At 36.6% G+C, this 18,515-nt stretch overlaps 1 protein-coding gene across 12 annotated transcripts in view; it reads right to left on the reverse strand.

Annotated features, from left to right (window-relative positions):
• Window positions 1-18,515, reverse strand: part of ATE1 (arginyltransferase 1) — a 181,201-nt gene that overhangs the window by 38,723 nt on the left and 123,963 nt on the right. For all 12 annotated transcript variants that reach the window (XM_031015425.3, XM_055353879.2, XM_055353881.2 and 9 more), the window contains one exon: window positions 4,125-4,245. In XM_031015425.3, the coding sequence (XP_030871285.1) occupies window positions 4,125-4,245 (121 nt within the window). The remainder of the gene's footprint in view (window positions 1-4,124; window positions 4,246-18,515) is intronic.

Genomic DNA, 18,515 nt, shown 5'->3' on the forward strand with positions numbered 1-18,515 from the left:
ATTTTTTATCCTGATTAAAACAAATGTTACCTGTTATTTTTGTGACAAAAAATATTTGAGGGGTCAATATGAAATGTTCAATTATGTTTTCAGGATAAACTGAGTAACAGGGGGAATCATAGGATAGTGCTTGGGAAACAGCATATGCTCAAGAAAGTTTTTTTTTTTTTTTTTTGTAAATCTGGAACCAAGGATTTTAATACCAATGATAATATAATGTTTGCCCAACATTAAGAGTCAAATCAAATCATAGTTTATCTATTACGGCTCTAAACCAATTACAAAATATTACAAAAAATAATAACGCTTTTCTGTAAAATATCTGTATTGGCTGGGCACGGTGGTTCACGCCTATAATCCTGGCACTTTCAGAGGCCAAGGTGAGTGAATCACTTGAGTCCAGGAGTTCAAGACAAGCCTACGCAACGTGGCAAAACTCCACCTCTACAAAAAATACCAAAATTAGCCAGGCATGGTGATGTGCACCTGTAGTCCCAGCTACTTAAGAGACTGAGGCGGGAGGATCGTTTGAGCCCTGGATGCAGAGGCTGCAGTGAGCCAAGATCATACCAGCCTGGCCTCAAAAAAAAAAAACCCTTATTAGACACTGGGCATCACAGGGTAGCAGTATTTGTTTTCTTATGACCAAATTAATGGTCAAATTGTTTTTTACCAAAAGCAAGTTTCTACCTTATCAAAAGTAAGAAGTAACACAAAGTATTAAGTAAAAATGACAATGTAAGGATGCAGAATATTCTTGTTTAGGTTTTAAAAAAATACACACAGATATGTGTATACACATATGTGTACAGAACTTTTGAAATCTATACATACTCAGTTACTAATTTAAAAAATCTAACAGACTTTTACTTAAAAATCATTTGAGAAACTTTTGAACCCCTTTCTTTGAAGTAGGCAGAAGTCCTGCATTGAAAAACGAAGGACTTATTTAAGAACAAAAGGATTTCTTTAGAATTTTCCAAGTTATTGCAGCTTGTCAATCCCTCCCCCCACAGTACCGCAAAGTAGTATATACAAAAGGATAGGGGGAAAACGTGATTTTCCTTAACACTGGCCAGTGACACACCTTGAAGCCACAGTTGGTTTAACTGAAGCCTATAGTGATCAACTGTGCCTTTGCAGAGTAATTTAACTACTCAACAGCTGGAAAGAGAAACAAGATTTAGTGAAAAAAGCACCATGCTGACGAACAACAATTATTGCCCATATTAAGCTCTATTTTCTGAGTCAAAGTTTGGGTCATGTAAAAGTAAAACTGGCCCCAGAGAAGAGAACCGTTTCTCACAGATTGCCATTTAAACCTCAAATGACCATGTTTCACAGCAGGCTGAATACATTCCAGCATGTAACTGCATTTTAATTTCCTAAAACCACAGGATATAAGTCTGATTTCAAATAGTGTCTGGACTGTGATATTCAATACTGATAAAACTGTGTGGTATTCTCTTGAAAGTTCCACAGATTCAGCATATGAAAAAAAGATCTTCAATTTCTTCAAAGCACTTATTCTCAAAGAAATTTACTTCTTTCTAAATGAATTCTAAACAATGTTAAGAGCTAAAGCTACTGCCATAAGAAATGTAACCTACTAGTTACAGGAAAAGAACATACAATATATTCATCGCTCACCAGGATACAGTATGTTCTTGACAAAAATGGTCATTATGAGACTTTAAATCTTTTTTGCCATGTTTGTTAGTATTTATTCTGGAAAATAATTTTAAAATCTATTAACATGAATGTTTACTTGAATGTCTATTCAATGGATGGAAATTATTCAGTCACCTTCTCAACTTTATAAAAGGAGAATTTGTTTAGTCTCTAAGTATTATGTAAGAAGAAATGCAAGCTTTAAAACTGACCAATAAGGAAAAAAAGAAGGTGAAGCTATCATAAGTTAGGGAATAAGAAATTTAGGATCATAATATTATTGGAATGCAACTTATACAGAAACAGTTTTATATGTGAATATGAAATCTTTTAGTAAGATGTTCAGCAGTTTTCATCATAGGGACTGGACTGACTGACCTTAAAAAAGCTAGAGGGGAAATTTCTTTTGAGGAAAGAGAGGAGAGTAAATAAGTATATGCTTTCTCTTATAATACTATTGCCTTTGGCTTTGAGCCTGACTCCAAAACTGATTGACAAATTTAATGTTTGTTTTTAAGCAACATATCTGATCAATGAGGTGTAACTTTACTCAGAATGAAACGATCAGACGCTGACTAATAATTTCAGGTGTGGGAACTATAAAACTCTGGTTATTCTAGGAACCTAAACATCTAGAAAAACAGGGGCTAATGCCAGGGTACCTGGCATATGAGTCAGCTGGGTCCCTATGGTCACTCGTCATCAGGTTCTAAGGTATCATCATGTGTAAGAAAGAGTCACTCTTGATTTCATAACAGCTTTTCAAGGAGATAACAAAATACATTACATGGGCCAATTTTTTTACACAAAAAACCTGATTTGTGAAACAAATGCACATCTTAGAACTGAAGAAGTCACTGCATCCCTTTCCCCACCCCCTTATCTTTCATTTGGTTTTGCTCCATCTACTCCTCTCTTCTCCTCCAGCCTTTCCATTGATCTTTCCTTCTTTTTTCCCAAACTTAGACAACGGGTGGTAGCTAGAAAAATGTTCATACTCTTAAGAAATATGGATCAGGCATCTCCTCTGTGGTGGGGTTCTGTGAGACCTCAAAGTTCAATTAAGCACAACTGAGAATATCAAGGAACTTTAAGGGGAAGACAAGCATGTCAACTTAATGCAACCCATCCTGAGAGCATCAGCACCTGTGCCTGTCTTACAAAGCCACGGCTAAATGCCGTGAGGACTACAAGGGCTGTGTGGAGGAGGGCTACTTTGAACTGTGAGTGGTACTTAGACTACAGGGAGGTAAACAAAACTGCACGATTTTGCAGAGAGAGGGATCACAGTAAATAAAAGTAAATGCAGACAAAAGCCTGTGGCATATATAGGATGCAGCATTCTAATTTGGCTAGTGACCACCAAAAAACAGTAATAGGGGCTGTTCTTAGCATGTTTATCTCATTTTAATCCTCACTACAGCTAGTAGGTCCTATTATTACCTCCATTTTAAAAGTGAGAAATCTGAGACCAGGGAGATTGTTAAATTGCCTAAGGGCATACAGTTTACCAGCTGATCATGAAGCCAGGATCTGAATCCAGGAAGCCTAACTCCAGGTCTATGCTTTTTTTTTTTTTTTTTTTTTTGAGACAGAGTCTTACGCTGTCGCCCAGGCTGAAGTGACAAGGCGTAATCTCAGCTCACTGAAACCTCCACCTCCCAGGTTCAAGCGATTCTCCTGCCTCAGCCTCCTGACTAGCTGAGATAACAGGCACCCGTCATCATGCCCAGCCAATTTTTGTATTTTTAGTAGAGAGGGGGTTTCACCATGTTGGCCAGGCTGGTCTCGAACTCCTGACCTCACGTGATCTGCCTGCCTCAGCCTCCCAAAGTGCTGGGATTATAGGTGTGAGCCACAGCACCCAGCCAGGGATATACTTTCAATATCTGTATATACTCTTAGTACACAAAACAGCCAAAGGGGAACAATGGGGAACAAAATATGGCTGGGACTATACTGGAGGGGTATGCCAGAGATACAAGTAGAAAGTAAAAAAAGTATTGTCACAAAATCCATTACAGTCTGTTTGCCTCCATGAAACCATCCTACAACTTTATTCGGTCCAGTTGGTTAATGTTTCCATCTTCTCTACGTTGACTAAATAATCCATCTAGCAGACAATTTTTAGGCACTGTGATAGTTGGAAAAGATATGGATATTGATATCAGCCCCTCAAAGCATATAAAAACAAATCTAATGGGAGAAGCCAGGTCAGTAAGTGGCACGAGCACGTGAGGTTTCTTAATTTTGTGCCAAACTGTGAGTGTGAGTTTGTGTGCATGTGCAAAGTCTTCCTCTATCTTACACACACACACACACACACACACTCATGCACAGCATACTCTATAATATACAAAGCTACGTGGACCCTGTTAAGAGCCACAGCCACACACACATGGATCATAAAAACAAAGCCAATGATTTCCAGCTGAGCTCAGCTCCAAACATACCTGCTTCTGGGTCCTGGTTGAAACGGCAGTACTTGGAGTTTTCAAGTGAAGGCAGGCATTGCTCAATGGGTACCCAAACATATGTCTCAGGGCACAGCAAATCAGAAGGTCTATACTGACCCTGAAGAAAAGTGAAGGAAAAAGGCACAGGCATTATTAACACAGCAATGCCAGAGATATAGGGATGAGGGCTCTAGGAAAGGTTTAAAGCAAAAACTTAAAAGTCAACCAGAAACTGTTTTACTGTAAATACTAAGCAACCCTGTAGCTGATAGTTTTCCCATCTCATGAAAGCACGTATGACTCAAGGCTCTCTGAAAGTTAAACACCACGACTTAGGATGCCTGTGTTGATTTGGAAAATTTGAATTTTTACTCCCTTTTGGAAGAAATATTCAGTGTGATTCTTGCTGAGCTGACTTGAGAATAACCAGTTTCAAAATTGTCTTTCAAATACTAGTTAATTAACAAAGAGAAGTTTCTTTTCATGTATTAGAGCACTGTATAAAGTGAACTTATTTTTCAACATGGAATTTCACTATCCTTAATGACAAATTTTTTAATTTGTGATTTGTTGACTCAGTTGATAATATTCATTCTTCCCTAATGTAGTAGAAAGTACTGTTTTATCAATATACTTCTATAAGCAATCTAAACTGATAAACGTATAATAAAGAGAAGTTTAAGAAACAAGTTTCAGGGAAACATCTGATAATCCACTGAACTTTCTTCAAAAATCCCACTTAAAATCCCATTTAAAAATTTTATGTGTACATATATATGTGTATATATATGTGTGTACATATATGTGTGTGTACATACACATGTGTGTATACATACATACACATATATACACATATACACATATATGTGTATATATGTGTATACACGTGTGTGTGTGTGTGTATATATATATAATTTTTTTTTTTGAGATAGATTCTTGCTCTGTCACTCAGGCTGGAGTGCAGTGGTGCAATCTTGGCTCACTGCAACATCTGCTTCCTGTTTTCAAGTGATTCTCCTGTCTCAGCCTCCCAAGTAGCTGGGATTACTGGTGTATGCCACCACACCAGGCTAATGTTTGTATTTTTGGTAGAGAGGGCGTTTCACCATGCTGGCCAGGCTGGTCTCAAACTCCTGACCTCAGGTGATCCGCCCACCTCAGCCTCCCAAAGTGCTGGGATTACAGGCATGAGCCACCACGCCCAGCCAATTTATATTTTTATAATCCAATTATACACCTCAAATCTAACACAAAGACTATACAATAGATGCTAAAGAAAAAAAATCATTCACTTAATGGGGATAATGAAGATGGTACAAATTATTTGAAAACATTTCGTGAAAATTTTCATAACTATCAAGGTTTTGTATTCTTTGAGCTTATTTAAAATTCCAAGTGTCTCTCTTCTAAATTTTAAAACTCATTATAGAGGTTAAAATCTAGTATAGTGTTTTTCAATTGTTTGTTACTACAACCCATAGTACAAAATACATTCTATATCACAGCCTAGTAAACATATTTGCAAACATAAAACCAGAAACAAACCTTTTAGTATACAATGCTTACCGATGTTATGTTCTAGTCTATTTTATTTCATTTTTCAAAAAATGCTGCTCAAGAACCACCAAAACTGCTTTTACAAGCAACAAATGAGTTACACCACAGAGTTTGAAAAACACCAGTGCAAAACTCATTACAAAGAATACAGCTTAAGAGCTCGGCAGTGATGCTGTTTGACAGAAAGGCTCTATACCAGGTGCTGTGTGAGTCACCATATGAAGCATAGATATAAAATGAACACCACGTCCTATTAGCTCGCAAAGCATTCAGAAGTCTGGAAGCCAACAAGAGAGGCTATACATCCACAAAATGTGAGGAAACATTCTTTCCTGTTTGAGTGGCTGGGAGAGGGTTCAAGGAGGATATGGGGTTTTATTGAGGACTTAAAAGACTGACTGAATTAAGCCTAGGGTAGGATGAAAAGAAATGAGAACAATCTAGATAAAGGGAACGGCATAAACAAAGACACAGAGTTGGGCCAAGTAGAAAACTCCAAGGAACAGGAAATGGCAGGGCACCACAGCGATGGAACAGTGGGTTGGAATCAGATTCTGGGGGACATTCTGGGCAGCAGTCAGATGTCTGGAATTTTCTTCTAGATGAAATGGGAAGGCTTGCTGAATAAGAGGGAGAGTTTTGTTCTATTCCAATAGGAGCAGATAACAGGGTGAAGACCAGAAGTCAGGTCTCTGACTCAGCTTTCCTGGAGTGCTCACTGCACTGTTGCTGCCTCACTGCCCTACAGCAGTAGAAGGCCATCTACAACGGGCAGCTCCAGGTGGTCTACAGACGCATCTAATAATATCCAAACACAGAATTAGGAATGAATTGAGGATTTACTTAGGAAGTGTAATAAAGCCAGATATTTCACTGCTATCTATATTATCAAAAACAATGGCATTATCTCCATTAACTCAGAAACTGTTTTACTGGGGGAAAGGACATGAATCAGAAAACTAGACAGCATTCTAAAGCTGTGCTTCTACATCTGTTTTTCCTTTTTGGTTATAGATCACTTTGCAAATCTGACGGAAAAAAGGCTAAATATAAAAGCTAAAGATATAAAACTTCTGGGGGAAAAAAAGGACTAAATTTTCTTGACCTGGGAGTATAGAAGTTTTCTTTTGTAAACAAAATGCACCAACCATAGAGGAAGAAAACTGATGAACTATACTTCCTCAAAATTATGTTCAAAAAAACTACTAGGAAAATAAATAGGAAAGCCAAAAACTGGGAGAAAATTTTGACAAAACATATATTAAAAAACAGACTTGTATCCGGAATATATAAAGAATTATAACAACTCAATAATAAGAACACAATGCATTTTTTTAAAAAAGGCAAATCACTTTAGCACTTCACCAAAGATATATGAATGCCTAATAAGCATGTGAAGAGATGTTCAACGTTGTCAGTTACCAGAAATGCAAATTAAAACCATAACAAATTATCACTGCATGTCCACTAGAATGGCTAAATTTTAAAAAGATGGAAGAAACAAGTTTTGGTAAGGATTTGGACTAATTAGAACTTACATATTGTTGGTTTAAAATGGTGAAACACTTGATAAAATATAAATATTCTTGTACACATCATTTGTGAATATGCCTAGGATAAATTCCTTCAACTGGGAATGTTGGGTAAAAGGGTTTTAACTTTTATAGTGTCAAATGACTTTCCACAGAAGTTGTGCCATTTTACATTCTCATCGGCAACATTATGCTCCCAAGTTGATTTCCCTCACATCCTTACCAAGATAGTATACTACCAAAACTTTCAATCTTTGCTGTTCTAAAAAATGACATTTCATGTGGTTTTAATTAGCATTATGTATCTTCACATATTTAGAGGAATTTGCATTTTTTCTTTTTCATAAAGTTGGCCCATTTTATTGTTAAATTGCTGGCCTTTCCTTATTAAACAATTCTTTATATATTAAGAACTCTTTATATATTAAGCCCTTGGTTTGTAAAATATGTCATAAATCTTTTCCAACTTTATATATCTTCTGACTTTCTATGCCATACTCTTATGCCATATGAAAATCTGATGTGTGCTCAAATCGATCATTTTTAAAAATGGCCTCTGGGTTTACACAATAATTAAGAAGGCCACCGTCACTTTCAAGGTTATGAAAGCATACTTTCATATTTTTTCTAGTACTTTCATGGTTTCATAATATTACATTTACATTTATGCTCCATCTGGAATTTATTGTGATATAAGGTATACAAAAAGAATCCAACTTAATTTCTTTCAAATGTTTATTCAGTGACCTCAGCATCATTTTTAAAACAATCTTCATTTCCCCTGCTAATTTGGTAACTTACTGAATTCCCATATATAGGGAAATCTCTTTCAAGACTTTCTACGTATTCTGTTATACTGACCTGTCTTATCAAGTACCAGTACCACATAGTTTTAACTATTAAAGCTTTATATTATATTTTAACATCTTGGAGATTTAATTCCCCCTCATCACTCTTCATTTGTAGAATTTTCTGGCTCATTTTACTTAATTGTTCTAGGATTCTGAATTTGGTACAAAAATATTACCAACATGAATAAGGAAACACTAATAAAAATGGAATAGCATATCTTGATCTTTGTGACAGCAGAACATAAAAGAAGAGAATACCCAGGCTGGGCAATACAGTGAGACCCCATCTCTACAAAAAAATGTTTTAATTAGCTGGGCATAGTGGTGCACACCTATAGTCCCAGCTATTTGGGAGGCTGAGGTGGGAATATCACTGGAGCCCAGGAGGGTAGAGGCAATAGTCAGCAGTGATTGTGTCACTGCACTCCAGATCAGGTGACAAAGACCCTGTCTCCAAAAAAAAAAGGAGAAGAGAATACCAAGAATGTCTGGTAAAAAAAAAAAAAAAAAGAACATATGTATCATCTCAAAAAACAACATAAGACCTTAAACATACGAATGGCCCCATTTTCTAATATAAGGTGGAACTGAATGCTCACTGGCAAAAAAAGCACAGGACAAATATCGAGGGTGGAGATGGGGGTGATCGGACATCAACTTTTGAGTCCTTAAGGTTAAAACAGAGCCTGTTTTCCTTCATAACATAAACCTTGCGGATATGCAGATTCATCAACAGCCACCTGAATCCAGTGCCTAGATTTAACAACGACGCTGACCATCAAGAACATTTAGTCGGCTGGGGGCGGTAGTTCATGCCTGTAATCCCAGTACCGTGGGAGGCCGAGGCAGGCAGATCACTTGAGGCCAAGAGTTTGAGACCAGCCTGGCCAACATGGCGAAACCCCATCTCTACTAAAAATATAAAAGTTAGCCGGGCATGGTGATACGTGCCTATAATCCCAGCTACTCTGGAGGCCGAGGCACAACAATCGCTTGAGCCCGGGAAGCAGAGGTTACAGTGAGCCAAGATCGCACCACTGCACTCCAGCCTGGGCAATGGAGTGAGTCTCTGTCTCAAAAAAAATAAAAATAAAAATTTTTTAAAAAAAGAATATTTAGTCAATGAACATTACATAAATCCTCACTATGTAACAGGCACTAAAGGCTGGAACAAAAAGATGAACAAATGCATGCCTCTCGATAATTCACAACCTACTGGGAGTGACAAAGCTGGATAAAGATGAAGTATGCATAAAACATAAAAAATATGACAGTGTACAACTGTCCCAAGTTTCTAAATTTTCACAGTGCTCTAAGAAGGTAATACCTGCTCATACAATGATATTTCATTTTTTAACTCTTTAAATACTCAGTTTATCTCACTCAAAGACCATAAATGCATACATTTTAACTTCTGCTCATCATCTGAAATCACGTTTTTAGACTAGGTTAAAACATTATTTTTCTTCTAAGTACAGGCTTATTTCAATGTTTCAGATATTCTCACAAGCCGTCAAAGAATTGAGATTTATGAAATAAACCACTTTGAAATGTTATGCTTTCTAAACTAAGCTGGTCGAGAGTTAAATGACCAAAGTGCTTAAAGCTCAATTCAAAGTCACCATCACACAAATGAAAACACAGGGGATTGAAAGCTACCCTGCCTCTTCAGCTAGTATAAGAAAATGAGAAATGTTTGTATGAAGAATGTAATTACTTAAGGATTTGGACATAGTTTCCCATGGTCAGAAGAAAAAATATTTAATCAATCTCTAAGTACATTCATTCAGATTGGAACAAAGAGGTAAAAGCAGATTAATTCTTTCCTAGGGTGCTGACTTTTTGTAAATAAGAAGAAATGAGTTACCACAGATTTTCTAAGTACTCAAAATTTTGAAAATGTAATTGGTCTGACAGGGCTTCTCTCACAATTTTTTGGAGAGTTCTTTCAATCCACAATTTTAGAAGATGACTGCTAGACACCCTTTGCAAGTCCTCAGAAATTCAGCCGTCCAACAAGAACAAAAGGAAATCTTACCAAGCAAGGGCACCTATTTCAAGAGGGAAGGCTACCATAGAGGATAACATAGTTCAAGATAAGATGCCTGAAAAAGTTAAAAAATAACGTTTAAAAATACTAAACATAGAGAAGGAATGCTTACTTTTTATTATTAATTAAACATTTTTTTGGTGAGGGATCATCACTCAGTTCAAAGCCGTCAAAGGGAAAAGTTCAGCAAATCCTATGATTCCTGACTTCACCAAACGATTTTAACTTCTGCAACTATTTACAAACTGTTTTAGAACTGGAAAACAAAACTTAAAAACAAAATGAAACAAACTACCTATGCACGTCTATATTTTCAGTTACCACAGAAGAGTTAATGTTTTACACAAAGTAGAGCTGTAATATTCAATGGTCTTTTTCTTTGATGAAAACCACTTAGACTATTTGTAAGACTCAATTAAAAAATTAAAATATGGCCTCATAATATTTCAATTAATTTTACTAGGTTGTCATAGAATGAAAATCTAGGAAATGCCAAAGTTAAATCTAAAACATTGAAAGGAGAAGAAAAACACCCTAGCTAAATGCACTTCCTGCTCTATTTCTATTAAAAAAGACTGTGTCTTCTGGAAGAGGAGATTATATACTTTTGGTTTTTGGTTAATGGAATGAACAAAGGCATTCTTCTCACTTGCATGCTTTAGCCTATAATTTGAAGAGCATTATCATACTGATCCAATTTCTTACCCTATAAAAGAATCACAAAATAAATTACATGGAAAATATCTTAGTTTAACAAAATGTAACAGAATTCAGCCTAAAAATTAAAATCATTTTGATAGCCAGAGGTTAAAAGTTATCTCACTATCATATCTTACTGGATAACAATGAACACAAGTATAAAAGGACACATGTATGTGGAAAAATTGGATTTCACAATTAGTAATAATTTCAGCAGAGATACTTTAAAGTAGACGAACGTCTTTTACTTCTAATTAAAACACAGCAAACAACACTAAGAGACTTTCCCTCAGTTAAGCTGTAACTAGTTAGAAATCTGAATTTTCAAAGGCGAAAGTTATAAACTGATACAGAGGAGGAGCAAAAAATGTTTCCAGCAAGCCCTAGTGATCCATTTTTTTGCAATGTTTTCATTGATGTAATTCATATACCATTAAATTCACCCTTTTAAATTGTACAATTCAGCATTTTTTATTTTCATAAGGTTGTACAAGCATCACCACTATCAGATTCCAAAACATTTTCATCATCCCCAAAGAAACCCAGTACCCATTAGCAGTCACTCCACATCCCTTTGCCCCCTAGCCCCTAGCAACCATTATTGTGCTGACAATCCATTTAAAAATAGAATATTTCCTCACATACCACACTTCCTATTTGAGTGGGAGTAAAAAAAAAAAAAAAATACAAAGACATGGCACAGCCTATAAGGCCCTGAGTGGCACGGCCCATGTTACCCTTCAGACTGGTCATCTACCGCTTTATCCTCCTCCATCATGTCACCTTCGCCACACTGGCTTCCTTGCGGTCCCTTGCACGTGCTAGGCCTGCTCCCACCTCAGAGATTCTCACTGACTGTTCTCTCTTCTGGTCACAGCTACTTTAAGTTTTTGCTCAACGTCACATTCTCAATGAAGCCCACCTATCCTCCCTACCATTTTACTTCCATGGGGCTTATCACTGCCTAATCGTCTTGTTAATTTCCTTATTTATTTATATCTATAGAAAACTACTTGTTAGAATGTAGAGTCAGGGATTTTAGTCTAACTTGATCACTAATGTGTTCCAAAACCTGCCCAGTAAATAACTACTGGGTGAATGAACAACGACCATAGTACACTCCACCTATACCATTTCTACTTCCACTTTCTAAACAGTGGACATTACTTTAACACCTTCTGCCTTGCTCATTAACATGGCATGCATGAAGCAGTATTTGCTGAATTTGTATTTATGATGTGGCTCCCACATGTTCTTATTATATAAGAATAGTTCTCAACCTTTGGAAATTCAGTGAATTATCACCAAATGCTAGAATTACAAGGACATAATCAAGACAGGGGCTATAAGAGTTACTGAAATTAAAAAGGGGGTTTTCATACTCAAGAAGGTTAGAAACTACTGGCTCATGTCAATTTAAAGTTTTTTTGAATTGAAAGTATATGCCAATGAAATAAATTTATCTCAAAAGAGATGTACAGCTTTCCATATTAATTTTCACTTTAAAAAAGAGAAGGAAAGGCAACTTCTGAAAGGGCCTCTTCATCTGTTAGGAGAGTTGAACAACGCCACTTTGGTGGGTAACAACAAAGACAATAATTACTTCTCTCTGTATTTGTTAAGAACATAGTCCTCATAATAATTCTGCACATTGTCTGAGTTAAATCTCACAATAACTTTAAAAAGTAATGAAGACAGGCTGGGTGCAGTGGCTCACGCCTGTAATCCCAGCACTTTGGGAGGCAGAAATGGGTGGATTACTTGAGGTCAGGAATTCGAGATCAGCCTGACCAACACGGTGAAACCCCTTCTCTACTAAAAATACAAAAATTAGTTGGGCGTGGTGACACACGCCTGTGGTCCCAGCTACTCAGGAGGCTAAGGCAGGAGGATCACCTGAACCCAGAAGGTGGAGTCTGTAGTGAGCCAAGATCGTGCCACTGCATTCCAGCCTGGGTGACAGAGTAAGACTCTGTCTCAAGAAAAAAAAAAAAGGTAATGAAGACAGACATTATTTCTACTGTATAGATAAAACAATAAGATGATAAAATAGTAGTGATGAACTGAGAGCTAGACTCTATTCCTATTCTCATTTCCTGCCTAAATCTTAAAAAAACAAAAGCACAATTTTTAAATGTATTTTCAAAATAACTTCCGAAAACCTTAAAAATCACAACTCAGTTCAATATACACAGGGACTCCGCTTGACATCAAGGAGGAAAAGATGAAAAAAGCCTTGTGAGGTGCTCATTCTCTGCTAGGGGAAGAGGAGACAGTTGGCCCCAATAACGTTCACAGCCATGATCAATAACGGGTGGTGGGCACAGGCTGCTACAGAAGCACGAAGGAGCTGGAGCAGCCAGCAATACTGAGGACAGCAACAAGAGCTGTCAACAAGCTGTGGTAGAATGCACAGGTGAAAGAATCAGCTTTCTCTGAAGCAGCAGCTGGAGCTTCCTCAGAACAGGTCCCTCCTACAATATGTCTTACAGGCCAAGTAGCACCATGTTTAGGAAAACAAAAAAAAAACAGGCACTCACCAATAGCAAATACAGATCCAAGACCCATACAGCTGTCTCCCTCCTGAGCTCTCAAATACCTGTCCATCAAAATTTCACCAAACAGGAGATGAAATGAGAAACAACTGTTTCATCTTTGCAGCTAGTATGTGGTCCTGTGTCTACAGTTTCAGGGAGCTTCAAACTTAAATTTATATCCAAAATGTTAATGTTAGATTAGTTATAAAGAGTAACTCCATCTTCTCTCTGAACAAATGCCAATTTCCATAAATTCAAATTTATTGCCAGTAAGGGTCTTGGTATTAGCTGGAGAAATATTATAAAACTCATGGTTTTTAAATTACATTATGGTTTCTTTTATCTGATTACATCTTCCTATCTTCCTAGATTTCCACAGAAGTACTTCTTACAATTGAATATACAATTCATCAGAAATAAAAGAAAAACCTATTATTTACATTATAATGGAAAATTCCCTATAACAATACTGAAAAATGCACTGAAGTTACTAACAACCCCTTTTTAAACAAATCCTGTGTTAAAAGGTCCACTCTTTGATTATGATAGTAAATCCAGAAATATGTGATTTTAATTTTAAAGGGCTTTAACATCTTTTTAAAAATCTTTATTTTTCCTTTGGCCTTTATAAGAAGACGGATGTGAAGCCCTAGGTATTCAGAACTATACAGGTTTACTAATGTGACATGTAAGAATTCTCTTTAAATATTATACTATTTTTTAAGTTTAAACATGCAAATGAGAAATTATTTCTTTAATTAGAGTTAAAGCATTTGAGACTTTGTTATTTTTCTCAGACAAAAAAAATAAGAAAAGAAATACTTTCATATGATATTCAACCAAGTTAGCATTCTTGGCTTTTAATTGGAAACATCTGGGGATGGGCTTGGCCGATTGCAATAAAATTGAAGTTACCAATTCACACCCTGCCATTTTGATGGCATTTTGTTTTTACAGTTTTCAAATCAAAACCAAACGAACTTTCCTTTGAACTCTGGTCCTGCACCAAAGATCTTTATGAGATTTCACTCTCAAGAATACTTTATAAATATTTTGAAGAATAGGAAGGATTTTATATTTGAAAAGAGGCTAAACCAGCAGTCTGTTTTGAAAGTTCAACTTAAATTAAAATGTAAGTACACCAAAAAGACAATATTATTTAAATACACACACACACAGACACTGAACATTAGCAGCACTGAACAACAACAAAAAAAATTAACTAGATAAAGTTTAAGTCTTTTATCATGTAAAGTTGACACTAGTATCCCAATTTTCTACAATAAATCTATTGATTGTACTAAAACCGACTGCTTAAAGAGATGCTCTAACAGTACATAAACAAAAGTAGTTCAAAATAATTCATTAGAGTGGGCTGTACCCCCAGAGAAAATGAGTAAGAATAAAGGCTTATTAAACCCAGTCTTTCCCCTGAAAGACAACACCAGTGGAATCCCATCCACAAAGTACTACGGCAGACCCCTTGCTCCCTGATTTCATTACATAAACAGAGATTGACTTTATCAGTCCCCAAGAGAGTGCTTTAGAAGTAACTCTAGCTGCTCTGTTTTCAAAAACTGTGTTTGGATTGTGCCATGCTCAGTTGGCGAGGTGAGCCGAGACCAGTAAAGACAAAGGACCTAACATCTGAATCCATTTGTGTTCCCCAAATTCTGAAAGCCAACAGATGTACTCCATGTGCTGCTAGGCTAAGCTTTGAAAATTTAAAAATACATATTTTTTCCACTGACAAACAGAAAGTGATGGTATTCTGTATTTCTTTAATTAAAATCCAAGCGTTCTCAAAGGCTCCGGGACTTACTTTAAAGCTTCTTTAAGACTGAGCTATTTATTTTACTATTAGCAAATAACAGAGAATCAAGATTCTAATTCAGTTTTAATCACAATCTTTGCTTTTATTTTGGAAACCCTGAGTTAATCTTTTTTCTTCTAAAAAAGACAAAGAAACCTTGTGAAGCAAAGATTCAAGGAGTCAACTTACAGCCCAAATTTAATTTCAAACTGAAGGGTCGTAAGTTGAAAAGGATTTTTAAAATAAGACATAGAATGAAAGATGAAGACAAAGAAGATAATATAAAGAGAGAAAGAAAAACTCGAAGCCTCTTTAGTTTCTGTTAAAGATTAAATACGCATATGAATATTCATATATGTGTCTATATATAAATTTGGCATTCACCATGTTTGTAAGAAGAACCAATTTAGGTGTTTATTTGCTTTTTTAAGGCTCTTTCTTGGAAAACAGCACTTAGAATCACTGGTTCTGCCATTACCCTAGCTGAGGCCACCCTCACCTAGACAAGAGCGAGGGGGCTGACTCCAAGTTTTCTCCTTTGAATTCATCCATCCTCCTACTCCTGCTAGAGAGAACTGATCATGTAAGTTCCCTACTTAAAACCTCTTACTGGCTCTCCAATATCTATAAGGAAAGTAGGAAGATCCCTTTTTAAAGTTAAAAAAAAAAAAAAACCATGGGCCTTTTGTAATTTTAGTTACGGTTGATGAGAAATTACAATGAGATAAATCACTAAAAATTCATGAATGCTCTTAAATGAGTCTGGATATTACAAATCCCAACAGAATCTGTGTTTGTAAAATAATAATAGTACTATACTCACAAGTGTGTGCCCTTAGTCTATATCCACTGCGTGCAAATGGATTCACAGCCCTTTTGCCAAAGCTCTCCAGTCGAGAGATAACCTGTACCATGTATCTGAGTCCATGGCACAAGATTTGCTTTCAGTCTACTTTCTTACCTTTAACTCACTCACTCCGGGGTACTCACAGGCTATCTTCTGCCTGGCAAGGCTACCCATTTGGTCTCAATGTCTACTCCACTTTTTTTTTTTAAGAGAATCTTGCACTGTTGCCCAGGTTGGAGTGCAGTGGCACCATCTTGGCCCACTGCAACCTCCGCCTCCCAGGTTCAAGTGATTCTCCTGCCTCAGCCTTCCGAGTTGCTGGGATTACAGGCGCCCACCACCACATCTGGCTAATTTTTATATTTTTAGTAGAGACAGGGTTTCACCATGTTGACCAGGCTACTCTCAAACTCAAGACCTAAGGTGATCTGCTGGCCTCAGTCTCCCAAAGTGCTGGGATTACAGGCGTGAGCCACCGCACCTGGCCCCTATTCCGTTTTTGAGACCCAACCTAAAAACTGCCTACTCTTATTTTACCAAGCTTTCCTTCGACTCTGCTTCACCTCACCACCCACTGCTCCCATCCCCAGGCTGAACCATCCCCTGTGCTGCCAGTCCTGCATTCAATGACTCATTATTAAATGCCTACCATCTTCCACGTTCCATACTAAGGACTTAAGCATGGTCCTTAGCAAGGTCTTGGGCATGCCATGGTGAACAACAGCACTGCCAGGTTCAGTTCTCAGGGACTTTCTAGTCCAAAAGGGGAGACAAACTTTAAGGAAATAATCATACAGAAATGTTATTACAAAGTATGATAAATGCTATGAAGAAAAAGCATACCAATACAATGGGGAAATCTAATTTAGATTGGAAGGGTCAGGGTTGACGTCTTTAGGAGATATCTAGATTTCCACAGAAGCCTATTCTAGAACTTAATACAATCTATTGGAGTTGTCTGCTTATATGCTGTGTTTCTCTTATTTTTACATCACCCCTCCCCTTCCACTCCCTGACCTAAAATTCAAACTTGGAGTTTCCTAAGAGCTGGGAGTACATCAATTTCTTTACGTTCCCTATGCATATGAAGAATTCCTTGTATGGACCGAATTCTCAATAAATACTTATTCAGTTAAGCTGATTTCTGTCCAGTCATATTTCTTAAAAAGAGAGAACCACAGAATCTTAAAATTGGACCTCAGACTTCCCTAGTTGCATTTAAATATGTTTTAAAAGGAGGAGGGAGGGATATAGAAAAGTTAAGTGACTTGATCAAGGCTAATTACTGGCAAAACCAAGATTAGAACCACAATCTTAATATTCTTTTTCTGTTAAAATTCCCAACCTAAAATCAGAAATAAGTATGAACACCTAAATTGTGTCAGCAATGTCCTATGTTCCTGTTTATAAAGATCTGCCTAATTAGAATCATTTAGGATCTGTCCCCTCAGAAACAAATTGGTTTTATTTTTCAACATTCTTTTTAAAATGTATATGCCCTGAATCAAACAATGCTAAAAAACAGTTTCCTACAAATACACGGCTTTAATAAAGTCAGTAAGCTGTCTCTAACTAATCATATCTCTATCTGGAGCCATGATTTTTTTCAGAATATGAAAACAGAAAACATTTTTCAGTGCCTGAAAGCCTTAATCATAAAGGTCTGTTTAATTACACCCCTGAGGGAAATAAGAAGTTAGCTTTAACCTCATATTTATCCCAGGGGTGTAATCTTTGGTAATCATTCCTTTTTTTCGGCCTGATGGAAAATTCATCACAAATGACTTAAATGCTTCAAGTTTAAGGATAACCTTTCCTCCCTCCACTGTGCAGCAGTAGGGGTTCTGGTAGAATTTACATCCTGTCCCCTTGGATGCCATCAGTATTCTGGGTGTTTCTGCAAGGAAGGACTTGGTAGAAAGTTAATGTAACAGCTTTTGTGTAGTGCCTACACTTGAGTAGCAAGTTCAAGATTATTTCCTCCCTTTCTAAAAATGATCAGTCATGTAACCATGATAAACATGACCATTTTTAACTTAAACATAGTTATTTACAGGTGAGAAAGTCAAGTCAATTTCACAGAATTTTAAATTACTGTGGAGAAAGTATTATGTTACAAACACCAGGGAATTTTGGATGATAACTTGAGAACCCTTAGTTCTTCATTCAATGACTATACCACTAACATAAAGTTCTTCTACAATGGCACCTATCTTGGACTTTACACCAAAAATGTATCTCCTTAAAATTTTAAGGAGCCAATCATCACCAAACAATAACAATTTAGAGATACCGAAATAGCATAATTATCAGTTTACCACATCAGAACTCTCTGAAAATAGTTTAATAAAATTGAAGCTGAAATCTACAACTTCCAGATGTGGGAAAAGTATAATTTTGACAAGTTACTATTACGGAGAGCCTGAAATTATGGTATTAGTCATAGAGATGATTATACTTTTGAGCATAAACGTTTGGAGCATTGAGTATGTTTGGAAGCTG

This window comes from Gorilla gorilla, chromosome 8 (assembly GCF_029281585.2).
Source record: "Gorilla gorilla gorilla isolate KB3781 chromosome 8, NHGRI_mGorGor1-v2.1_pri, whole genome shotgun sequence".
Classification (NCBI taxonomy): domain Eukaryota; kingdom Metazoa; phylum Chordata; class Mammalia; order Primates; family Hominidae; genus Gorilla; species Gorilla gorilla.